This window comes from Phyllopteryx taeniolatus, chromosome 8 (genome assembly GCF_024500385.1).
Source record: "Phyllopteryx taeniolatus isolate TA_2022b chromosome 8, UOR_Ptae_1.2, whole genome shotgun sequence".
In the NCBI taxonomy this organism is placed as follows: domain Eukaryota; kingdom Metazoa; phylum Chordata; class Actinopteri; order Syngnathiformes; family Syngnathidae; genus Phyllopteryx; species Phyllopteryx taeniolatus.
In genome coordinates, this window is record NC_084509.1 from 25,508,074 (window position 1) to 25,535,308 (window position 27,235).

The 27,235-nt window shown below is 43.2% G+C and overlaps 1 protein-coding gene across 8 annotated transcripts in view; it reads right to left on the minus strand.

Annotated features, from left to right (window-relative positions):
* Nucleotides 1-27,235, minus strand: part of bcas3 (BCAS3 microtubule associated cell migration factor) — a 403,546-nt gene that overhangs the window by 251,295 nt on the left and 125,016 nt on the right. For all 8 annotated transcript variants that reach the window (XM_061781698.1, XM_061781697.1, XM_061781693.1 and 5 more), the window contains 4 exons: nt 24,695-24,819; nt 20,801-20,966; nt 20,616-20,713; nt 654-754 (listed from right to left, as the gene is read on the minus strand). In XM_061781698.1, the coding sequence (XP_061637682.1) occupies nt 654-754; nt 20,616-20,713; nt 20,801-20,966; nt 24,695-24,819 (490 nt within the window). The remainder of the gene's footprint in view (nt 1-653; nt 755-20,615; nt 20,714-20,800; nt 20,967-24,694; nt 24,820-27,235) is intronic.

A 27,235-nucleotide genomic window follows, 5' to 3' on the forward strand; every position in this document is an offset into this window, starting at 1 on the left:
ATGCATTTGTATAATGTGCTTGAGTGTTTGAGGAGTCTAATTTACGTGATTATATACAACCCCAATTCCAATGAAGTTGGGACATTGTGTCATGTTCAACATGAGCCCTTTTAATATTTAATTGAATATGGTACAAAGACAAGATATTTAATGTTCAAGCTGATCAAATTTACTGTTTTTAACAAATAATCATTAACTTAGAATTTTATGGCTGCAACACGTTCCAAAAAAGATGGGACTGAAACACCTTACGCTAATATTTTTGGTGCACAAAGATTTTTGATTGACCCGGTTTTCACAAACCGTAGCTACGGTATACCTGTATAAAGAAGATTTGCAATTTATCATGTTTAAATGGCAACTTCAGCCATGTCGCATTGGATTTATTGCATGTAACTGTTACTGGAAAAAGTAAAATTCAAAATTGATGGGCTCTAAAAACAAATCACGTAAGACAAAGGAAGAATGGTAAATGTGTTCAGGCATGCAATAAAATTCATATAAAATATTTATAGAACACAAAGCAACAACGCAAGCTGTGACTGGGACCTGAATAAGTATGCTCTGGGTGTCACCATAGCGAATGATGGAGATTACGTCTGCTTGATTGTGTCACAATGTCACTGCTCAATTAGTAAAGATAAGGGCCTGACCTGAGAAAGCCACTCCTCATCGTCCTGCCCAATGTGATCAGATGCCAGACTATCTGATGACTCGTGACGTTTTCTTGGGCTCGGGCTCCCTGGAGACATCCCTGAAAGAATCCATCCAGATATAGTCTTCATTAAAAATACAGTATGTAGTCTATTTGGTGAGCATTAAAAATGTTAAATTAGTGTATGGACTGAAGAAACATTCCAATACTATACTGAATAAGTGTGTATACAGTATGTAGTACAGGGTGGGCCGGAATTCATAACTCAATTGTTGGTCTGAATCACTGAATATGCTTATTGTATTACTATTTTATTTCTTACACTTGGTATAAAATACAATCAAAATGTATCAAATACAATGTTTAACAGCTTGTTTTTAGCTATATCACATGCTAATTAATGCAAACAAAGAACAGCACACAACTATATTTTCATGAACACAATCTTTAAACTTCACAGTGCAGAAAAAGTATGTTAACCTTTGAATTCAAAAACTGATTAAGCTTCCTTTGGAAGCAATAATCTCAACCACACATTCCCATAGTTGCAGAATTTTGAAGGAAAAGAAGATACCGGTAATTAATTCCATCTTGGAATGATGCTGTTACATAGCATTCATTCATTCATTCATTTTCTGAGCCGCTTCTCCTCACTAGGGTCGCGGGCGTGCTGGAGCCTATCCCAGCTGTCATCGGGCAGGAGGCGGGGTACACCCTGAACTGGTTGCCAGCCAATCGCAGGCTGTTCCATAGCAAAATGTGAAAATAGTGACATGCTGTGAATACTTTAAAGATACAGTACTCTGTACATGTAACATTTCAAGTGACATATGGCTCTTTGCGTTCATGGAAAACATTTGCAACCGTCATGCACAAATTACAGGTAAATCACTCCATAAGCAGTAACAACCTAAATAAAACAAATATTAACGTTAAACATTGTTCAGTTGGCCTGGGTTGACTCTTCCCCCAATTTATTCAAATGAGGGTAACCTCCACATTAGTGTTGCACCGAGTACCAGTACCAAAACCAAACTGTGATTTTTAGCGGCGGAAATTACTCTTGTGTTTCTGGAATTATTTTGCCTACATGACCGACAGCCAGGGTTCTGTACTCTGGCAGACAAACTCCTCGTGGATAAACATTATGCACACAGTGTTTCTGGAATTATTTTGCCTACATGTCCCACAGCCAGGGTGTGCCGGACTGACATGGGAAGTCTGTCTGTCAGACACATTCTACAGCTACTTGCTACTTGCTACTAGCTAAAGACCTCACAGATGGCCAGGCATGCCGAATTCTATCACAAATTCAAGGAAATACACTTCCCTACAATGAATGAATTATTGTGCGATAAGGAACTTGTTCTCGACTTATTTAATTGGACGAGGCACTGTTTGTAGCGGAGTAGCGAACACAGCCCCCAGCTAAGCAGTTGCATTGGGTCATTAGCGATTAAATGAAGAGATTACATTTTGGATGTGAAGGTGCAGATACTGTAGTCATTATTTTTTCTTTATTATTACGAGTCACAATGGCATCAATAGAACCGACCATCCCCCGGAATCGTCAGCTATTATTCCACTGCTTTTTATGTTTTAAGTTTTTGCCGTGGTTTGGCTTCAGTTGGCGGCAAGGTGGACGACTGGTGAGCACATCTGCCTCACAGTTCTGAGGACCGGGGTTCAAATCCCGGCCCCATCTGTGTGGAGTTTGCATGTTCTCCCCGTGCTGCCTCGATGCGCCGCGGCATTGAGGCAATCGGCCTTGAGTCTTTGTCCTGTTGCATCACCAAGCTTCTGTTAAGCTACAATAGGTGAACAGATGGCCTTTTATTCACCGGATAAATATCTTGATAAACTTGGGGATTCATTTTTTTCATTGATGTTAGCAAGGTTTTTCTTCACTTCATTGAGCATTCTGTGCTACTCATCTTTACAGGTCGACCACTCCTAAGGAGGGTAGTACAGTGCTGAACTGTTTCCATTTATAGTCTTACAGCATGGACTGATGAGCATCAAGGCTTTTACAGATCATTTTGTGACCCTTTCAAGCGTCATACAAGTTAACAATTTTTAATTGTAGGTATTCTAAGAGCTCTCTTGTGTGAGGTAATGCTTTTTGAGAAGAGAAAACTCAAAACCCGGGTGTCTTTTTACCAAGGGCGGCTTTAACCAACACCTCAATCTCGTCACATGAATTGATGGACATGGACTCAAGGTTGGTTGACTCCTGACTCCGTTCCGCACTTAGAGAAGTTCGTAGACTTGAGGGTTCACAAAAACAAAACAGCAAATCATAGACACGTGGATAAAATTGTTGGTACCCCCCTGTTAATGAAAGAAAAACCCAGTGTGGTCACAGAAATAACCTAAATCTGACAAAAGTAATAATAAATTACAAAAAATGAAGATTAACCAAAGAAAATCATACATTGCTTTTGAATTGTGTTTCTACAGAATTATTTTTAAAAGACTAACTCATGTAACACGTCTCGACAAAAATGATGGGACCCTTAATAGTTTGCTCCAGTCATCTCAGGTTTTAAAGGGTGTTTTCTCCAGACGGCAATTCCTTTCACATATGCTCAATAGGATTTCGATCAGGGCTCATAGAAGCCCACTTCAGAATAGCACAATGTTTTTCTCTGAGCCATTCTTGTGTGTTTTTAGCTGTGTTATTATCCAGTTGCAAGACCCATAACCTGCAAATGAGACCAAGATTTCTGACACTGGGCAGCACATTTCGCTTTAGAATACCTTCAACGTCTTGAGATTTCATTGTACCCTGTAAAACTTTAAGACACCATAGCAAAGCAGCTCCAGAACATAACAGAGCCCCCTCCATGTTTCACAGTAGGGACAGTGTTCTTCTCTTGATATGCTTCATTTTTGCATCTGTGAACATAGAGCTTATGTGCCTTCCCAAAATGTTCCAGTTTTGTCTCGTCTGTCCATAGGACATTTTCCCAAAAGCTTTGTGGCTTGTCAACATGCAGTTTGGGAATTTGGGAAATATCACTTTTTTATGATTTATTATCTTCTTTGGTCGCCTCGTATGAAGTCCACTTTGGCTCAAACGACGACGGATGGTGCGATCAGACACTGATGTACTTTGACGTTGGGAGTTCACCATTAATTTCTTTGGAGGTTGTTCTGGACTCTTTTGTTACCATTAGTATTAGTATATATCTCTTCAATTTGTCATCAATTTTTCTCCTGCGGCCACGTCAAGGGAGGTTGGCTACAGTCTTGTGGATCTTAAATCTCAGAATAATATGTGCAACTGATGACACAGGAAGATCTAGCTGGTTGGAGATTGCCTTCTGGTCTTTACCTTTAACGGTCCCATATATTACCATACCAATTTTTTACGAGTATTTGGTATGTTATATTGGCTCCATGGTGCCTCAGTAAACGTAAAATATAAATTAAAATCATCCACACATTCATGAGTTCCAGATGTTATTCTGATGAGAGGCCTCCAATCAGGTCATTAAAATTTCTCGAGCTTATCTATTGTACGTCACTAGCGAAGATCTCCGCCTACCTCTCCGCCCCCGGGCCAGCGTTGTCAACAATAACAAACACGTGCTCTCACAAGTAGTGAGGGTTGGGTCTTCTACACGGAGGCAACCAATCAGAGGAAAGGGGGTGGGTCTTAGCCAAATATGAACAAAGCGGATACAAAACTTGGTCAAACAGAAGTAACTGTCAGAGGGGCCTTTTCTGGACACTGGTAAAACTTGCATGGTAGGTTAATTGACGACTCTAACTTGCCCGTAGGTGTGCATGTGAGTGTGAATGGTTGTTTGTTTGTATGTGCCCTGCGATTGGCTGGCAACCAGTTCGGGGTGTACCCCGCCTCCTGCCCGATGATAGCTGGGATAAGCTCCAGCACGCCCGCGACCCTAGTGAGGAGAAGCGGCTCAGAAAATGGATGGATGGATGGATGAAATTGACATTTTTATATTTGGTCCATTTTGGAGAGTACACTCTGTGGAGGTCTAAACAGCCAAAATATGGGACCTTTAATGTGCTTGTCTATAATCTTCTAATTTCTGAGAAAATGCTCTCCTTCGCTTCCTCTAGTCCATGGAGTATACACCACGTCACCAAACAAGGACAGTGATTACTTGCCACACTTTAAATGGGCCGACTAACTGATTACAAGTTTGAAGACACCTGGGATGCTAATTAGGAGGACAGACCTTGTTTGACCAAGTCCCCATGGTCAAGATATTTTCAATCTTTTCTAGGGGTACCATCATTTTTGTCCAGGCCTGTTTCAGGAGTTTCTTTTATAAAATAATTCTGATGAACCACAATTCAAAAGCAATGTGTGACTTTCATTTTTTTAATTTACATAAAAGTTGTATTTATTATTAATTTTGTCAGATTCAAGTTATTTCTGTGACCACTGTGGGTGTTTCTTTCATTAAGAGAGGGGTACCAACAATTTTATCCATGTGTGTATAATTGTTTGCGCGGTATTATTTTAAGCATACTGACTTTGTCTTCATTATGACTTTATTTATGCATGAATTCAGGTAATTCCAAAAGGTTTACATATTTTCTCCGACAATTATTTCTTTAATTCTGAGTCACATCTACTTCCTACATATTTCTATGTCCTTTTGTCTGACCCAGGGGACCAATAGCTGTTGCCTAATGAATTATTGATGTCATGAAGCAGTTGGTGGATGAGCTAGATCTGGTTTCCTGTGTGTGCATGTGTATAAGTGGTCATCCCCCATGGAGCAGGAAAAGAAACAATCCTCTGTATTTTTGTTGATGTGCTTGTTGATGTGTGTTCGTAAGCACCTCAGTAGCCAGACTGACAAGAGTCTGTAAAATAACTATTCATCTCAATGGAGTCTAGCGAGACAGTCCACTTGGTCTGATGTCTCCATAACACCCCTTACAGGCGTCAGAACATCAATAAAATTTTACAGGGAGAATTCTTTTTTAAGTGCTACCCTCTGGCATCATATTTAGGACGTTACACTAGATGTCACATCCAAAGATTTAAAAAACAAAGAATGAGAAAAATTAATAATTTGAATTTGCCCATCACCACTGAATACATAATGAAGAAAAAAAATAGGTTGAGGGAATTTTGAAATACTTGGTCAAAGACAAAACAAAAAACCATATCAAGCATTTACATCTAACTTAGCTGTTGTGGGTGCGAACATTCACAACATGGAGTATATTTAAATATACGGACCAGTCAAAACCTTATGTAAAGTACATGTACACAATCACATGAGACCTCATGAGCTTCATCACAAAGCATAACACGTATACTTCAGTGATTCTCAACCAGTGTGTTACAAAATGTTATGTAATTGCTCCCAAAAAAAATTTATTTTCAATAATATATCTTTGTTCATCTATTTATGCTAGTGAGGCATAGTGACAGACAGAACAAATACATGCTATTCTATTAGATAGCAGGAAGTACATAGAGTAATTAATGTACCCACTTTTCGTGACATTTTTGTTTGTTGGTGTGCCGTGAGATTTTTCAATTGTAAAATGTGCCTTGGCTCCATAAAGGTTGGAAATCACTGGTATACTTTTACATTGATAATAAGGCTCAGTGACTGATTTTGCACGAGAGGGTTTAGTCAAAGAATATAAGTAATATACTTTTATTGGGTCTCCTTCCTGAGCTGTCACCTTATCGTGGTGGAGGGGTTTGTGTCTCCCAAAGAGCCTAGGAGCTAAGTTGTCTTGGGCTTTTTGCGACTGACAGGGTCATCCACGGCAAACAGGTCATAGGTGAGGGACCAGACAAAGCGCAATTCAGAACCCCCGCCTTCCATCCATCCATCCATTTTCCACCGCTTATCCGAGGTCAGGTCGTGGGAGGAGTAGCTTTAGCAGGGACGCCCAGACTTCCCTCTCCCCAGCCACTTCATCCAGCTCTTCCGGGGGGATCCCGAGGCGTTCCCAGGCAAGCTGAAAGACGTAGTCTCTCCAGCGTGTCCTGGGTCTCCTCCCGGTGGGACGTGCCCGGAACACCTCACCAGGGAGATGTCTGGGAGGCATCCGAATCAGATGCCCCAGGCACCTCATCTGGCTCCTCTCAATGTGGAGGAGCAGCGGCTCTACTCCAAGCTCCTCCCGGATGACTGAGCCTCTGACCCTATCTCTAAGGGAGAGCCCAGACACCCTGCAGAGGAAACACATTTTCGGCCGCTTGTATCCGGGATCTTGTTCTTTCTTTTCGACCCACAGCTCGTGATCACAGGTGAGGGTAGGAACGTAGATCGACCGGTAAATCAGGAGCTTCGCCTTTCGGCTTAGCTCCTTCTTCACCACAACGGACCGATACAAAGTCCGCATCACTGTAGACAATGCACCGATCCGCCCGTCGATCTCCCGTTCCATTCGTCCCTCACTCGTGAACAACACCCCAAGATACTTGAACTCCTCCACTTGGGGCAGGATCTCATCCCCGACCTGGAGAGGGCACGCCACACTTTTCCGACTGAGGACCATGGTCTCAGATTTAGAGGTACTGATTCTCATTCCAGCCGCTTCACACTCTGCTGCGAACCGCTCCAGTGAGAGTTGAGATCATGGCCTGATGAGGCCAACAGAACCACATCATCTGAAAAAAGCAGAGATGCAATACTGAGGCCACTAAACCGGAGCCCCTCTATGCCGCGGCTGCACCTTGAAATTCTGTCCATAAAAGTTATGAACAGAATCGGTGACAAAGGGCAGCCTTGGCGGAGTCCAACCCTCACCGGAAACAAGTTTGACTTACTGCCGGATATGTGGACCAAACTCTGACTCCGGTCGTACAGGGACCGAACAGCCCATATCAGGGGGCTTTTTTTTGGACATACTTGGCAAATAAAGATGATTCTGATGTCTACATGTTCCAAGACGCAGATACAGTTGTAAGCTTCTGCTCGACATCGGCAAAACTACTACGACTCTCACTGAGGAGCTACGGAACTCCGGTCAGCTCCAGGTGCCTACAACCGCTGCGACCCCCACTCCTGCATCGCGCCCTGAGTGGAGGCGCCATGAACAGCGAAGGAGGAAGCAGAAACATTGCAAGCGCGGAGGTATCCGAGCTAGGATAGCGGCTAAACCACACAAGCTGGCTATTCCCTCCATCGTGTTAGCCAATGTACGCTCTCTGGACAAAAAGATGGATTACATTCGACTGCTCCGCTCTACCCGTAAGACTGTGGGAGAGTGCTGTGTTTTTGCGTTTGTGGAAACATGGCTTAACAGCAGTGTTCCAGACAGCTCCATTCAGCTCGACCGGCGAGCATGCACCGAGCGGACTGAACTCTCGTGGTAGGTAAGACTCGCGGCGGCAGACTGTGTGTTTACATTAATGATGCCGGGACGCTATCTTGGTCAGTCAACACTGCTCACTGCTACTGGAGTTTATGGCTCTGAAGTGCCGACCATTTTATTTACCGAGGGAATTCATTGCCATACTGCTTGTTGCAGTCTATATTCCTCCAAACTCCAGCAATAACAGGAGTGAGGCGCAAAATGAGCTATACCATCATATCAGTGAACAGCTGACGGCCCACCCAGATGCTTTCCTCATCCTAGCTGGGGACTTTAACAATGCTGACCCCAAGGCTTGTGTTTCCTAAACTATACTCAAACATTGACTTTTCAACACAGGGAAATAGCACTCTGGACAATGTCTTTACCCCCCTGTGAGGGGCCTACAAGGCTCTTCCCCTCCTCAGCACCTCAGACCATCTCACTGTTATGCTAATGCCAGTTTACAGACCACTGGTTAAAGTCTCCCAACCAGTTAGGTGTGGCCAGAGGGTCCCTTGAGGCACTTCAAGACTGTTTCCACAGACTGGACCATGTTCAAACAGGCTGCCATCTACAACTGCATCACAGACCTTCAGGAGTACACAGAGACTGTTACTGCCTACACCAGCAAGTGCATGGATGATGTCACCACCACTAAGTCCATCACTGTCCGTGCTAATCAGTAGCTATGGCTGTCGGGGGAGGTCTACAGACTACTGAAGGTCCACAACGCACCTTTTAGATCTGGGGATGAGGAGGGCCTGAGGACACAGCCAGGGCCAATTTGTCCCGTGGCATCAGGGAGGCCAAGAGGGAGTACTCCAGGAAGATCGCCCACCGCTTCAGTGACAGCACTGACACCAAGAGTCTCCCCCCTCTACCTCTTCTGTCCTCTGCCCACCTGAACTCTGAAACACGCCCCACAAACATGCAGCCCCCCCCCCCCCCCCCCCCACACACACACACACACATCAATATACACACACACCAGACAGGGTCGCTCGCATCAGCCACTTCAGCAGCATTGGGGTTTTTCTCATTTATATACGTCTTAGTTGCCTTGATTCTCTGACCTTGACTATGTTGCACACATCACCTGATCTTTGATACTTACACACTCAATTAATACTTTTTATTCTGTATATACCAGAGTTTTACTTAGCTTTTTATATTAATGTTATTTGTACTGCACTGCGGGACCTTTGAGTACTGTAATTTCAATCCTCTGGATGTGTTACACATATTGAAGAAATTACAATAAAAGCACATTAAACTTTGAATCATGTGTAGCAGCACCATGCAAGTTCAGTGCAACAAACAAAATTGATGATAGATTGAATTGGATAGTTAATGCACGGTTTGGTTTCTATTTTGTGAAATGTACTTCTTGCACGTCTTCTCTTGTATCCTATTTATTTACATATCTGCAATTGCTGCTGAAATGATCCAAATTTCCCCATTATAGGTCTAACAAAGATGATCTTATATTAACAAATATCCATCCATCCATCCATTTTCTTCTGCTTATCCGAGGGACAGTAGCTTTAGCAGGGAAGCCAAGACTTGCCAGCCACTTCATCCAGCTCTTCCGGGGGGATCCCAAGGTCGTCCCGGGGTCTCCTCTCAGTTTGACATGCCCAGAACACCACACCAGGGAGGCGTCCAGGAGGCATCCTTAACAGATGCCCGAGCCACCTCATCTGGTTCCTCTCAATGCGGAGTGGCAGTGACTGTTCTCTGAGCCCCTCCCGGATGACCGAGCTTCTTACCCTGGAGAGGAAACTCATTTCGGCAGCATTTATCTGAGATACCCAGAGACAGGAGAGCCCGCCTCACAGATCCCAGATTCTGCTTCCTCATGGGAAGGCGTGTCGGTGGAATTGACGAAGTATTTGAAGTATTCTCCCCAGTGACTAACAACATCCCGAGTTGAGGTCAGCAGCGCCCCATTCCCATTATACACAGTGTAGATGGTGCACTGCTTCCCCCCCTGAGACGCCCGATGATGGACCAGAATTTCCTCAAAGCCATCTGGAAGTCGTTCTCCATGGCCTCACCAAACTCCTCCCACGCTCGAGTTTTTGCCTCAGTGATCACCAAAGCTGCATTCCACTTGGCCAGCCGGTACCCATTAGCTGCCTCAGGAGTCTCACAAGCCAAAAAGGCCCGATAGGACTCCTCCTTCAGCTTGACGTCCTCACCGCTGGTGTCCACCAATGGGTTTGGGAGTTGCCGCCACGACAGGCACCGACCACCTTAAGACCACAGGTCCGGTCAGCCGCCTCAGCAATGGAGGCACGGAATATGGCCCACTGGGACTCAATGTCCTCTACCTCCCTCGGGACATGGGTGAAGTTCTGCCAGAGGTGGGAGTTTCCAGCAGACCCTCACAATACGTTTGACCCTGGCAGGTCTGACAGGCATCTTCCCACACTATTGGAGTCAACTCACCACCATGTGGTGATCAGTTGACGCTCCGCCCCTGTCTTCACCCGAGTGTCCAAGACAAGCGGCCGCAAGTCCAATGACACGCCCACAAAGGCAATCATCGAACAGCCCTTGGTGTCCTGGTGCCAAGAGCAGGTATGGACACGATGCTTGAACATGGTGTTCATTATGGACACTCCGTGATGAGCACAGAAGTCCAATCACAGAACACTGCTTGGGTTCTGATTGGGGGTGCCATTCCTCACACCCTTCCAGATCTCATGTGAGCCTTGTAGTCCCCCAGCAGAACATTGAGTCCCTAATGGGAGCGAAATTTTTGAGTCTTCAATGAACCTACCATGCATGTTTTTGGGATATGGGAGGAAACCGGAGTGCCTGGAGAGCTCGGTCATCCAGGAGTAGCTCAAGAGTAGAGCCGCTGCTCCTCCACATCGAGAGGAGCCAGATGAGGTGGTTGATTTGGATGCCTCCCGGACGCCTCCCTGGTGAGGGGTTCCGGGCACGTCCCACCGGAAGGAGACCCCGGGGACGACCCAGGACACGCTGGAGAGACTACGTCCTTTGGCTGGCATGGAAATGCCTCGGGATCCCCCCCGGTTACTTTGATTACCAATTTTGCCGGGGGGGGGTTCCTCAGACCCGCTTGCTACAAATCAGTGAAAAAACAACACGATTCCTAAATGATTTTCCTTGTGGAATCCTCACAGTGCTTCAGTTCTAGTTATTAGTATTTGATTGTTTAGAACAGAGATTCTCAAACTTTGGGTCCAGCTAGGGACTCCTTACAGTGGATACATTTTTCCAAGGATCTCTTTTTCTCTTTTGAAGGAAAAAAACTGGTCCAACAGGTAAAATCATCGCTGAAATAATATAACAATAAGTTTCTTTTTCCCCTTTGTTTTCTTGCAAAATCAATTAATCAAACAACTTTTATTAAGCACTCATAGTCCATTATAAAACATACACAGTACAGTACACAATAAGACACATGAAAGGAAAGTACATCAGGAAAATCTTTATATTTAATGGCCGTAATTAATGTTTAGCCGATTCCCTTAAAACAAAGAACACGAACCTAATAAATAACAGCTGTACTGTCTAGTATGCAGGTATTTATTTCACAGTCACATAAATGTTTGGCTAAAAAGTTACTGAATCGTTTCCAGCCACTGAATTGTTTCAGATCGTATCGTTCTAAATGAACCAATATCGTCATCGAATCGGCATCCATGACTCATGATACGAATCGAATTGTTGCTAAAACGAACTGTTACACCCCTATACACACACACACACACACACACACACACACACACACAGTGGGTAGGGAAAGTATTCAGACCCGCTTAAATTTTTCACTCTGTTACATTGCAGTCATTTGCTAAAATCATTTAAGTTCATTGTTTTCCCCTCATTAATGTACACACAGCACCCCTTATTGACAGAAAAAAATGGAATTGTGGACATTTTTGGAGATTTATTAAAAAAGAAAAAGTGAAATATCACACAGCTATAAGTATTCAGACCCTTTGCTCAGTATTTAGTAGAAGCACCCTTTTGAGCGAATACAGCCATGAGTCTTTTTGGGAATGATGCTTTTCACACCTGGATTTGGGGATCCGCTGCCATTCCTCCTTGCAGATCCTCTCCAGTTCTGTCAGGTTGGATGGTGAACGTTGGTGGACAGCCATTTTCAGGTCTCTCCAGAGATGCTCAATTGGGTTTAAGTCAGGGCTCTGGCTGGGCCATTCAAGAACAGTCACAGAGTTGTTCCGAAGCCACTCCTTTGTTATTTTAGCTGTATGCTTAGGGTCATTGTCTTGTTGGAAGGTGAACCTTCGGCCCAGTCTGAGGTTCTGAGCACTGTGGAGAAGGTTTTCGTCCAGGATATCCCTGTACTTGGCTGCCTTCATCTTTCCTTTGGTTGTAACCAGTCGTCCTGTCCCTGCAGCTGGAAAAACACCCTCACAGCATGATGCTGCCACCACCATGCTTCACTGTTGGGACTGTATTGGGCAGTGCCTGGATTTCTCCACACATACCGCTTAGAATTAAGGCCAAAAAGTTCCAGCATCCCGCGACCCTTGTGAGGATAAGCGGCTCAGAAAATGGATGGATGGATGGATGGAAGTTCTAGCATTGATATAACAGAGTTTACCTATCTTGAATATGTTCAGACATCTCTTTAAGTAATACATAATCAATAATTGACCACCTGTATTTCTCCCCCATGCTCCGCTGAGCGTAATCGTGACAGCAATAGAGGGTATGCTTTTTGGCTGTTTGCCATTCTTTACTAACAGCTATATAATTCTAATTGTGGAAACTGACTGGCTCTCTTTGGACTTTTAGACCCATGAAAAGGCAGCCACATAAGACTTGTCAATAGTTCTTCATTGCTCTTGCAGAAGAGGCCACAGTGAAGGCTTTGGAGCAACGTCGTTGGGAATGAGAAACCTTGGCACCATGAATGGGTCAGTAATCAAAGAGAAATAGAGAAAGCCTCTGGTAATTGTAGCTGGCTGAATGAAGGAACTGTCAGTCAAATCTGCCCTTAATGATATTATGACTAAGCTGACTCAGTATGTCAGTAATGCCAGAATATGTCTGCCAAAGTATCACTCAAAAGGGAAACCCGGGAAGAATGGCAGAAAAATGAAAATATTTACTTCATTTCATACTTATAATTTATTTACACAACTGTTAGCCTTACCGCACCATAAAGTCAGTTTTCAAACTCGATGAGCCCCTTATCTTTCCTTGGAAATCAGCCTGTCCAGCCACTGGCTATGGGCCCCAGCCCCCATGAGATTGGGCTTCATCAGTACCTAGGCAGCCTTTGTTCTTGTTCTGACTGCCTGCTTCACTGCTCCGACTAACAGGCCGCTGGAATTCGGCACAGCAAAATACCACTCCCCCTACATTTAATAAGGACAGACAGTATAGTCTGTGGTGGTGAACAGGTTATGTGTGATAGGACAATCGCATAGTCATCATGATGTTTACTAAAAAACAATAGATTAAAACAAAATGATTGATTGTAAGAAGTCGGCGTAAATCACATATGTGCAAATCATTCAGTCTTAAGTCTTAATCTTTAAATTTCAAGCAAGTGCCATGATACTGTGGCAGATATCAAGCATATCAATTAAGCTGCCCCCTTTATTTCAAGTCAGTCATGTCAAGCTATCATTTGAGTTACGCAAGTCATCAGTAACAAGTAATGCAATCCTGCGCTGAGCCACAATTTATATTGAAGGGATATACAGTGGGCACGGAAAGTATTCAGTCCCCCTTAAAAGTTTCACTCTTTGTTATATTGCAGCCATTGCTAAAATAATTTGTTCACTTTTTTTCCTCATTAATGTACACACAGCACCCTATATTGACAGAAGAAAATGGAATTGTTGACATTTTTGGAGCTTTATTAAAAAAGAAAAACTGAATATATCATACAGCCGTAAGTATTCAGACCCTTTGTGGAGAAAACCAAGCACTGCTCATCACCTGTCCAATACAGTCCCATCAGTGAAGCATGGTGGTGGCAGCATCATGCTGTGGGGGTGTTTTTCAGCTGCAGGGACAGGACGACTGGTTGAAATCGAAGGAAAGATGAATGCGGCCAAGTACAGGGATATCCTGGACGAAAAACATCTCCAGAGTGCTCAGGACCTCAGAGTGGGCCGAAGGTCCAACTTCAACAAGACAATGACCCTAAGCACACAGCTAAAATACCGAAGGAGTGGATTCAGAACAACTCCGTGACTCTTCTTGAATGACCCAGCCAGAGCCCTGACTTAAACCCAATTGAGCATCTCTGTAGAGACCTGAAAATGGCTGTCCACCAACGTTCACCATCCAACCTTATAGAAGGTTGGATGGAGGAATGACAGAGGATCCGCAAATCCACGAGTGAAAAACTTGCTGCATCATTGCCAAAAAGACTCATGGCTCTATTAGCTCAAACGGGTGCTTCGACTAAATACTGAGCAGAGGGTCTGAATACTGATGGTTGTGTGATATTTTTCCTTTTTAATAAATCTGCAAAAATTTCAACAATTCTGTTTTTTTCTGTCAATATGGAGTGCTGTGTCTACATTAATGAGGAAAAAATTTGCCTGGGAATAATTTAAGGGGGTCTGAATACTTTACGTACCCACTTTATATTCCTCCACAGGAATGTCATCAGGACCAACTGCCTTTCCAATTTTCATCCTCTTTAATGCCTTTCTAACTTCCCCCTTACTAATCATTGCCACTTCCTGGTCCACCACACTTGCCTCTTCTACTCTCCCTTCTCTCTCATATTCCTCATTCATGAACTCCTCGAAGTATTCTTTCCATCTAGCTAGCAAACTACTGGCACCACTCAACACATTTCCATCTCTATCCTTAATTACCCTAACCTGCTGCACATCCTTCTCATCTCTATCCCTCTGTCTGCCCAACCTGTATAGATCTTTTTCTCCTTCTTTAGTGTCCAACCTGGCATGCGTGTCATCATATGCCTCTTGTTTGGCCTTTGCCACCTCTACCTTTGCCCTATGTCGCATCTCAATGTATTCCTTTCTCCTCTCCTTGTTCCTCTCAGTGTCCCAATTCTTTTTAGCTAACCTCTTTCCTTGTATGATTTCCTGTACTGTGAGATTCCATCACCAAGTCTCCTTCCCTCCTTTCCTGCCAGAAGATACACCAAGTAATCTCCTGCCTGCCTCTTTGATCACCTTGGCTGTAGTGGTCCAGTGGACTTCCACTGGAAGCTCCTGCTGTCCACCGAGAGCCTGTCTCACCTCTTCCCGAAAAGCCGCACAACACTCTTCCTTTCTCAGCTTCCACCACATGCCTTTGTCATCTTAATATTCCTCCCCACCACCAGAGTCATTTTACACACCGCCATCCTATGTTGTCTAGCCACACTCTCCCCTACCACTACCTTACAGTTGGTAACCAACTTCAGATTACATCGTCTCCACAAGATGGAATCCACCTGCATATTTCTACCTCCGCTCTTGTAGGTGACCCTATGTTCCTAGCTCATCTGGAAAAAAAAGTGTTGACTACAGCCTTTTCCATCCTTTTTGCAAAGTCTACCACAATCTGTCCCTCCAACTTCCTTTCGTAGATGCCGTACTTACCCATAACTTCTTCATCACCCCTGTTTCCTTCAACACGATGTCCATTACAATCTCCACCAATCATGACTCTCTCTCTGTCTGGGATGCTCAGAACTACTTTGTCCAGCTCCTTCCAGAATTTCTCTTTCACTTCTCGGTCACATCCTACCTGTGGGGCATAGCCACTAATCACATTACACATAACACCCTCAATTTCAAGTTTCAGCCTCATCACTCGATCTGATACTCTTTTCACCTCCAAGACATTCTTAGCCAACTCTTCTTTTAAAATAACCCCGACTCCATTTCTCTTCCCATCTACACCATGGTCAAATAATTTCAACCCTGCCCCTAAACTTCCAGCCTTACTGGCTTTCCACCTGGTCTCCTGGACACACAATATATCGACCTTTCTCCTAATCATCATGTCAAACAACTCCCGAGATTTTCCTGTCATAGTCCCAACATTCAAAGTCCCCACATTCAATTATGGGCTCTGTGCTTTCCTCTTCTCTTTCTGCCTAAGAACCCGCTTTCCACCACTCCTTCGTCGTCAAACTAAGATTCATGGAAGTTTTTTTATTTTTACTATAGTTCTTAATGGTGCTCTGATCAATTGGACACCGATCATGATCGGCCGATTACCGTGGAAAACACGTGATCGGCGCTCGTCTATCAATTAAAACAGATCACCCGTGACTTATGGTTTGCAGCCTGCAGAGAATGTGTCTAGCGCAAGGCTGGGTAATTGATCAAAATTTGAGCATGCTTTAAACTGTTTATTGACACCCCAGTTGGAGTTTGCTGTAAAACTAAATGCAAAACAGAATAATTTCCCTCATTTTATGTTTAAATACAAGACACACATAATTTCAGAAATTGCCAGCTTATGCGAACAGTTAACTCATTTCCTGCCAATGTCCTCCAAAGATGTCATTCAGAATAAAGCCATTCCCTGCCAATGCCGTCTAAAGAAGTCAATGGCGTTTTTTAACGGGGATGGGTGGGGAAGGGTCTAGTGCAGTTTATATGTGATCGTCAAGCCTCTGGATAATTGCAATGAGGAATGGCACCCTATAGAGGGCAGCAATGCCTTGAGGTAAACGACCCTCCCTCAGAGGAAGGAGGAGGAGGAGGAGGAGGCGGGGTGCAAGAGACAATGAGAAAAGGCAAGCATCATAGCGGAAAAGGTTCACCATTATTCGCAGTTTCCACTATTTGTGGAAAAGGGATCTGACTATGGTTTGCTGCAGTCCGAAAGCCTTGGCAACGGCTTTGTAACCTTTTTCAGACTAATAGATTTAAATCACTCACTATATTCGTTCCTGAATTTCTTTGGTTTTTGGCATGATACATCTCTTTTTTTAGATCGTGTAGCTTACTTCACTTTGTCTGACGGGTACTATTAGAGTGATATGTTGATTGAACAAATATGGCAGTAATCATTGCCTGTGTGTGGCCAGTGAAATTGAACACAGCGTTCCAAAAACTGTGGTTAATCAACAGTGGGGGGCAATTAGTTTTTCACACAGGGACAGAGACAGAAATGTTTGGATTTTTTCCCTCTAAATTAATGAATTCGACATTTAGAAACTGGAATGCATATTTAGTTTGGTTATCTTTGCGAGACATGTAAAATTGCCTTGATGATGTGAAACATTTAAATATGACGAATATGCAAAACATCGATCAGTTATCAGGAAGGAGAGAAATACTCTTTTGCATCGTCAGTTCTAAACATTTTAAGGGTGGAGAGTGTCAATTACTTGCAGTTTTTAGCTACTTGTGGCATTGCTCGGTCCCTATCCCACGCGAATAACCGAGGTATACTCTATAGGCAGTTACTGGGGTGCTGCCATGAATTATTGTTCAGCTCTAAAAGCTAGGAAAAAGAAGGTGAATAGGCTAATTGTGACATTCATAAAATTGTTTTAAACATGTCATATCCCACCAAAACACAGTATGATAATAACAAAACTCATACAAAGACAAAATGTTTGTTTTGTCTAATTTGTAAATAAATATTTTTTCTTAATCTTCCAAAGACCAAACTGTCTGTCGCTATTCATTGGCCCTGGGGTCAGTTCTCCCAGTAGCTGCTTCAGATGGATGGTGATAGTGACTAAGAAGTGAAACCATTGTTGCCTATTATCCTTTCATCCTAGAGTCTGTGATCTGGCCTGGCCCTGGTCCTTCCTCTACCCATCCTATTAGTTTACCGGCATAATGCATTTTTAATTAGATGGAGTTATCCAATACAGAACATTGAGACCAGAGACCAAGACCTGTCAATCAAGTCCTGCTTGCTTTTTGCTATGTACAGTACCACATTCTAGAGGCGTGGATACATACACAATTAGTTTAAAGATGGTCTCTCGCGCTTTATCATCTACACGTCATTTAATGTACACATCTACACACATCTTGTTGTCTAGTTCTCGTAACTTCTTTGGCAATCCATCGCTTCAGGATTCAACAGTGGCCTGGTTGTAAAGCTTTACAAAAGGCAGTTGGACAAGGGGTGTATGGCTGGGCTTTAATTTGTTGTATGGTTATTCTTATTCTCCTAGAACACTTCTTCATTGCACTGCACAGCCCTGCAGGAGACAATAATAAAAAAAAAAAAAGGCTGGCAAAGGGATCATGCTGAGAAACATGATCTCGAGAGTGTGCTTCAAAAGCCTAGCACAAAAATTTAAGATGGCATTCCAAGACAGACTTGGTCAAAAGTGGTACTGTTGATAAATAAATCTGTCCCAGAGGGAAAATGGCAAGAACACAACAATGAATTTGGAGCCAAAAATATGCTTTTAGCCCTGCTTTGGTCACACTTAACTAGTTCGGCGAATACAGAAACATCACTGTTATTTGGCAACTAATTGAATTCAAATGCAATGCAAATTCTCATTATGCGTTCAAGTTCCACTGCCCATTTTGGCAGACGTAATGATGGAATATGACGCCTGTGAACATCACTCAAACTTATCCTCATTACTCTGACACTTGGGGAGATTATAAACACACATTTGAGAAAATATTCTACCAGTTAGACCTGAATCATCCAGATAGTGCAAGCTCAATCCAGAGGATGGAATGATTTATACTGTGTATGACCATCCAAGCTTGTTCTGCATTTGTAAAGTGGCATTTCAGATGGAAACCCTCAGATTTAAAATGATGTCAGGGTGGCTGCTTATTGACATGAGCATTACATGTTTAAGTAGAACCAAACAGACCAAAAAAATGTCTTGTTGAATCACTTTCACATTCACACCTATGGATAATTGAAAGTCTTCAATTAGCCTAACATGATGTTTTTCGGAAAAGCGCAAATGTATAGTGGATATACAGAGTCGATACACCCCTGTTCAAATGCCAAGTTTTTGTGAGATGAAAACATTTCAATACACCAGTTTCAAAAAAATTTTCACCATGAATGAAGCCTATATCCTGCACAACTCAATTTAAAAACTATGTTTTGGAGAGGGAAAGTACAAATAAACAACGGAGATAATGTGGTTGCACAAGTGTGCACACTCTCTTATAACTTGGATGTGGCTGTTTTCAGAATTAATCAAACTCATTTTAATGGGAGTCAGCACACCTGCCACCATTTAAAGTGCCTCTGATTAACCCCAAATAAAGTTCAGATGTTCTAGTAATCTTTTACTGACATTCTTTGCTGAAAACTGAAGATTTTGTACTACCACTACATTTGTTGTTTTAGCAATGCCATAATGATTATAAAAACTCAAATGGCACTAAGTGGAACACAGACCTCAACCAAGGTTGAACTATTAATAAATATGAAAACAATTAATAGAGCTTTGCATTTGGGTTTGTTTGTCCATCTGTTTGTTAGTTAGCAAGCTACTTCCTGGTTAATAGAGGACGGGGAAGCCGGGAGGTGCCACTATGATTCTGGGGGTTGGACAGGAATAAATAAATAAACAGTGATGGTGTGAATGTGACTCAATGGTTGTCTGTCCCTTGCCCTGCGACTGACTGGCAACCAGTCCAGGATGTAGTCCACCTTTCGGCTGAAGTTAGTTGTCAAAAAGCATAGTACGTATGGCGTAGTGTATGGCTTACTGCAACAAGTGTTACGACACATTGTTAGTAGTGGTTGGTGTATGTTAAATACAGTTCTTGTTAGCACGCAGTTGTTATCTGTGTGTTATTAGACATACCATTTTGGCTTCGCTTTGCGCCGCTGACCTTGTTCCTCGCTGCCAATCCCATGGTACAGTCTAGATATTTTAAGACTAGGGGCAATTGGAATAGCCTAAGCTAGCAACTCTAACTGCTATTCTCATCCACAACTTGCTTATTTTTGTACTCTCGGACCCAGAAGTATGAAGATGTCGCCTTGTTGGGAGAAAGAGACCATTTTACTACTCCACATCAATGTTAAAAGCTTGAAATTGACTAATCATAAATTATTAGTTTTTGGCATCTTGTCTTGCATTCGGCCAGTTTACCGGAGGACTTTCGACTTGCCTGTCGCTCATAACACTCTGTGAAGCTGATTAGTCAATTTCAAGCTTTAAACATTGATGTGGAGTAGTGAAATGGTCTCTTTCTCCTTGAGGACTTTCCAAATGGTTATACTGGCTTTGACTAATGTCTGTAAATCCCTATCTTCATTTTTACCCACGGCCAGCTCTGTCGTTTTCATGTTGGTTACACATCTAACTAGTATAAAGGTAATTTACCCAGGCAAAGCTCATATCTGAAACTGATGAGCGCTATTTACGCTTTGAATAATCAATGAAATAGGACACACCTAGGCAACAAAACACACCTGTCATGTCATGTTCTAAAACTTATTTCTCACATGATAAATAGTGGGCTCAAACAACAGGTGATATCATGTAAGATGTCTTCATAGCTAGATATGAATACTGTAAAATAAAAGTAGAAATGTTGATATCTAGTCTCATCGTGCATCTTTTGATGTCAGACCCAAATGTTTTAAGTCTCCAGCCAAAATTGGCCTCACTGTTGCAATATTTCCAGTGTGTAGTGTAGAAGAAAAGTATCTGTATATTTTTACAATAAGAACATGCCATCTTAATCAGGTTTACCTGCCAAAAGGTACTGACAGTACTGCACTTTATTGGAGGCCAAAACTAATGGATGCTTGGAGTTGAAGGGTGGCTGCAGCTCCATCCATTGCAGAGTTCTGTTTGAATACAACATCAATTAAAAGACCAATGAGCATGACTGAATGATTTCATACTACGGTCAGGTAAAGTAAAAAATGTGTCACCTTGCTAAAGTCCAGCATGCCCTTGGAGAGGTACAAAGTTCCAAAGCGGTGTCTTCGCTTATCTTTTGGGCGGTGCTTATTGGCCGAGGTTCAAGAACATGCTCTACCAAGTTACCATAGCAGCTTATGATGTACAGTGAGTCGATAACAGTTTGCCTTGGCTGATCTGAAATCAGGATGAAAAACAATGTATAAAAAGCAATGCATGTTATAGCCGAGAGTCATAAGCTGGTGGAAATGGTAACTGTCAGCCGTCAGTTTCAATCTATCAATCAACCAATCTTTATTTACAGTATATAGCACTTTTCAAGCATTCACAAGCATTGCATTAAAAAAGCTTTCCACAAAAACAGTCAAAAGTCATAAGTCTCACACACACACACACATACACACACGCGCACACACACAACATAATGATAATGATGATGATTCCACCGATGAGGAAATACTATAGGCAGATTAAGGCCTGCGGCACACTGTGCAATGCAGTCAAACCTGTTTGGACCAGACCATCGTTTAAAAATAAAAGTTGCCGACGCACACCTGCACATTGAGCGTTTGGATACAGCGGCTGAAATAAGTATCTAACCTGTCACGTCATTTTTCTCACTAAACGTACTTCCAAAGGTGCTATTGACATGAAAATTTCACCAGATGTGGGGAAACAACCCAAGTAATCCATACATACAAATAAGATCAGAAATTAACTTGTTTGTAATAATGTGAAATATCACAGGGAAAAAGTATTGAACACACCAACTGGTATTTAGCTAATATTTTGTAAAAAAGTGCTTTGTTTGCAATGACAGCTTCAGTTTTACAACAATACTTAACTACAGTATATTCATGATTTATGATGTAACAGTGGCGGATGAAATAGCAAATCTTTCATTCATTCTCGCCAGCGATGCTCATCTCGGCAGGTTCAATTCAAATCAATGGGAGCGGATGAACAGCTAAAATAGCCCCCCCTCTTTTTATTTTCATCAACATCCCCTTTCAGCTTTTCCATGTAAGCCTATCTCCTGCATCCTCCTCTCGAACACCAACTGCCATCATGTCTTCCCTCACGACATCCATCAACCTTCTCTTTGGTCTTCCTCTAGCTCTCTTGCCTGGCAGCTCCATCCTCATCATCCTTCTACCAATATACTCACTATTTCTCCTCTGGACGTGTCCAAACCATCAAAGTCTGCTCTCTCTAACTTTGTCTCCAAAACATCGGACCTCGGCTGTCCCTCTGATGAGCTGATTTCTAATTTTATCCAACCTGGTCACTCCGAGAGCGAACCTCAACATCTTCATTACCGCCACCTCCAACTCTGCTTCCTGTTGTCTCTTCAGTGCCACTGTCTCTAATCCGTACATCATGGCTGGCCTCACCACTGTTTTATAAACTTTGCCCTTCATCCGAGCAGAGACTCTTCTGTCACATAACACACCTGACACCTTCCTCCACCCGTTGCAACCTGCTTCTTCACTTCCTGACCACACTCACCATTGCTCTGGACGGTTGACCCCAAGTATTTCAAGTCCTCCACCCTTGCTATCTGTTCCCCCTGGAGCCTCACTCTCCCCCCACCACCCCTCTCATTCATGCACATATATTCTGATTTATGTCAACTAATCTTCATTCCTCTGCTTTCCAGTGCATGCCTCCAACTTTATAACTGTTCCTCCACCTGCTCCCTGCGGATCACAATGTCATCTGCAAACATCATGGTCCACAGGGATTCCAGTCTAACCTCATCTGTCACCCTATCCGTCACCACTGCAAACAGGAAGGGGCTTAGGGCTGATCCTTGATGCAGTCCCACCTCCATCTTAAACTCTTCTGTCACACTTAGAGCATACCTCACCACTGTTCCTGTATTAATCTAACATACTTCTCTGCCACTCCAGACTTCCGCATGCAGTACCACAGTTCCTCTCTGGGTACTCTGTCATAGGCTTTCTCTAGATCTACAAAGACACAATGTAGCTCCTTCTGACCTTCTCTGTACTTTTCCATCAACATCCTCAAGGCAAATAATGCATCTGTGGTACTCTTTCTAGGCATGAAACCATACTGTTGCTCGCAAATACTCACTTCTGTCCTCAGTCTAGCCTCCACTACTCTTTCCCATAACTTCATTGTGTGGCTCATCAACTTTATTCTTCTATAGTTCCCACAGCTCTGCACATCACCCTTGTTCTTAAAAATAGGCACCAGCACACTTGTCCTCCATTCCTCAGGCATCTTCTCATGCAATAGATACAGAAAAGCTGGTCAAAAACTCCACAGCCACCTCTTCCATACCTGCACAGGAATGTTATCAGGACCAACTGCCTTTCTATTTATCATCCCTTTAATGCCTTTCTAACTTCTCCCTTACTTATCATTGCCACTTCCTGGTTCACCGCACTTGGCTCCTCCACTCTTCCTTCTCTCTCATTTTCCTCATTCATTAACTCCTCAAATTATTCTTTCCATCTATCCAGCACACTACTGGCACCAGTCAACACATTTTCATCCATCCATCCATCCATTTTCTGAGCCGCTTCTCCTCAGTAGGGTCGCGGGAGTGCTGGAGCCTATCGCAGCTATCATCTGGCAGGAGGCGGGGTACACCCTGAACTGGTTGCCAGCCAATCGCAGGGCACATACAAACAAACAACCACTCGCACTCACATTCACACCTACGGGCAATTTTGAGTCGTCAATGAACGTACCATGCATGTTTTTGGGATGTGGGAGGAAACCGGAGTGCCCGGAGAAAACCCACGCAGGCACGGGGAGAACATGCAAACTCCACACAGACGGGGCCGGGGATTGAACCCCGGACCTCAGAACTGTGAGGCAGACGCTCTAACCAGTCGGACACATTTTCATATCTATCCTTAATCACCCAAACGCGCTGCACATCCTTCCCATCTCTATCCCTCTGTCTGGCCAACCTGTAGAGATTATTTTTCTCCTTCTTTAGTGTCCAACCTGCCATACATGTCATCATATGCCTCTTGTTTTGCCTTTGCCACCTCTACCTTTGCCCTACATCGCATCTCAATATATTCCTTTCTCCTCTCCTCTGCCCTCTCAGTGTCCCACTTCTTCTTAGCTAACCTCTTTCCTTGATTTCCTGTATTTTGGGGTTCCACCACCAAGTCTCCTTCACCCCCCTTTCCTGCCAGAAGATACACCAAGTACTCTCCTGCCTGTCTCTCTGATCACCTTGGCTGTAGTAGTCCAGTATTCTGGAAGCTCCTCCTGTCCACCGAGAGCCTGTCTCACCTCTTCCCGAAAAGCCGCACAAGACTCTTCCTTTCTCAGCTTCCACCACATGCCTTTCTCATCTTAATAATCCTCCCCACCAACAGAGTCGTTTTACACACCACCATCCTATGCTGTCTAGCCACACTCTCCTCTACCACTACCTTACAGTCGGTAACCTCCTTCAAATTACATCGTCATTCAACAAAACACATTCACGTCGTTCCCATTCGAAATTCAAAATGTTCAGCTCATTCAATTCACTTTGGGATCGATGTTCAACATTCCAAAATTTCCACCATTTTCACCAAATTTTTCCACTTTTTGACCCACAAAATTTCCAAGTTAGGACGTAGTCTACATTTTTGACTGCTGCTTCAACATTTCTCAACCGATTCGCACCGTTCCAACTCCTACGTGTTCAGCTCATTCAAGCCAACATTCCCATTCCCAAAATTTCAAAATGAAAGCCTGAAATTCCATTTTTTTTCCAAATCTAGCTCCAGTTTCCTTATTTCTCAACCGATTCGCATGGTTTCAACTTCTACGTATTCACCTCATTCAACCGCATGATTTCAATCAGCAGTTCAGCATTCACACGCAATTTCTCCAGCAATTGCAGTGACCTTATAATTTAACCGAACCTTTCTCTCTTTTCATGGTGGGGTTCGTGATGAACCATGATCGGGAGGAGGCAAAGATGGCTGCCACACAGAACTCTCCTCCACTGGACTTGCTCGGGGACATCTGGGAGGGTGGCTTACTTTTGCTTGAGGAGAAAAAAGAATGGTGAAGAGAAATTAAGAACAACATAACTGCCGAGAATTAAATTTTACACCTTTTTATGATCTGTTTTAACGCTGCAAATTTTTGAACGTATTAACGCTCATGCTTTTTGTTCCTGGAGCTGAATGTTCTAATACAGTACACCTCCACTAAAGGTCCAGTTTAGGATAATAAATTCAAGCTGAGGTATGGAATGTCATCATATATAGCATAAATTGTAATTTAAAAATAAATGCAGTATGTTGTCGTCACTTTCAAAGTAACAATATTCAAACAACAGTTTATGTTCTCATTGAACTCGAAGAAGTAACAAAATAAATATAAAAAAAACACATTCTTCAATTGAGGCTTGTGTTTTAAAATAATATTTGAATAAGGTGTCTGGAATTTCCTGAAAAAAAACACAAAACACAGCAAATACAACCCCAATTCCAATGAAGTTGGGACGATGTGTTAACTATAAATAAAAACAGAATACAATGAATTGCAAATCATGTTCAACCTATATTTAATTGAATACACTACAGAGACAAGATATTTAATTATCAAACTGATAAACTTTATTGTTTTTAGCAAATAATCATTAACTTTTGAATTTTATGGCTGCAACATGTTCCAAAAAAGCTGGGACAGGGTCATGTTTACCACTGTGTTAATCACCTTTTCTTTTAACAACATTCAATAAACGTTTGGGAACTGAGGACACTAATTGTTGAAGCTTTGTAGGTGGAATTCTTTCCCATTCTTGCTTGATGTACAACTTCAGCTGTTCAACAGTCCGGTGTCTCCGTTGTCGTATTTTACACTTCATAACGCGCCACACATTTTCAATGGGAGACAGGTCTGGACTGCAGGCAGGCCAGTCTAGTACCCGCACTCTTTTACGATGAAGCTACACTGTTGTAACACGTGCAGAATGTGGTTTGGCATTGTCATGCTGAAATAAGCAGGGGCGTCCATGAAAAAGACGTTGCTTGGATGGCAGCAAATGTTTTCTCCAAAACCTTTCAGCATTAATGGTGCCTTCACAGATGTGTAAGTTGCCATTGGCACTAAAACAGCCCCATACCGTCACAGATGCTGGCTTTTGAACTTTGTGTACACAACAGTCTAGATGGTTCTTTTCCTCTTTGGCCCAGAGTACACGACGTCCACAATTTCCAAAAACAATTTGAAATGTGGACTCGTCGGACCACGGAACATTTTTCCACTTTGCATCAGTCCATCTTAGATGAGCTCGGGCCCAGAGAAGCCGGCGGCGTTTCTGGGTGTTGTTGATAAATGGCTTTTGCTTTGCATAGTAGAGTTTCAAGTTGCACTTACGGATGTAGCACCGAAATTTATTTACTGACAATGGTTTTCTGAAGTGTTCCTGAGCCTGTGTGGTGATATCCTTTACACAATGATGATGCACTGCCGCCTGAGGGATCGAAGGTCACGGGCATTCAATGTTGGTTTTCGGCCTTGCCGCTTACATGCAGTGATTTCTCCAGATTCTCTGAACCTTTTGATGATATTATGGACCGTAGATGATGAAATCCCTAAATTCCTTCCAATCGTACGTTGAGGAACATTGTCCTTAAACTGTTCGACTATTTTCTCACGCACTTGTTGACAAAGAGGTGAACCTCGCCCCATCTTTGCTTGTGAATGATTCAGCAATTCAGGGCAGCTCCTTTTATACCCAATCATGGCACCCACCTGTTCCCAATTAGCCTGTGGGATGTTCCAAACAGGCGTTTGAAGAGCATTTGATGAGGCCTTGATCCCCTTGATGAGGGCTGGTCGGTCCCTGTACGACCGTTGTCAGAGCTTGGGCCACATTGCCGGCAGTAAGTCGGAGAGATTTCCAGTCAGGGTTGGACTCCTCCAAGACTGCCCTTTGTCACCGATTCTGTTCAGTACCTTAAAGGACATAATTTCTAGGTGCAGCCGAGGTGTTGAGGGGGTCTGGTTTGGTGACAACAGTATTATGTCCCTGTTTTTTGCAGATGATGCGGTTCTGATGGGTTCATCAAGCTGTGATCTTCAACTCTCGCTGGAGTGGTTCGCAGCTGATTGTGAAGCCGTTGGGATGAAAATCAGCACCTCCAAATCTATGGTCATGCTCCTCAGCCGGAAAAGGGTGGAGTGCCCTTTCCAGGTCGGGGAAGAGAACCTGCAGAGCTGAAATGCAAAGCTCTCCATTTACCGGTCAATCTACGCTCCTAGCCTAACCTATGGTCATCAGCTGCGGGTCGTGACTGAAAGAGCAAGACCGTGAATACAAGCAGCTGAAATTAGTTTCCTCCTCAGGGTGTCCGAGCACTCCCTTAGAGATAGGGTGAGAAGCTTCGTCATACCGGCGGGGCTCAACGAGCCGAGCTGCTGCTCCTCTGCATTGAGAGGAGCCAGATGAG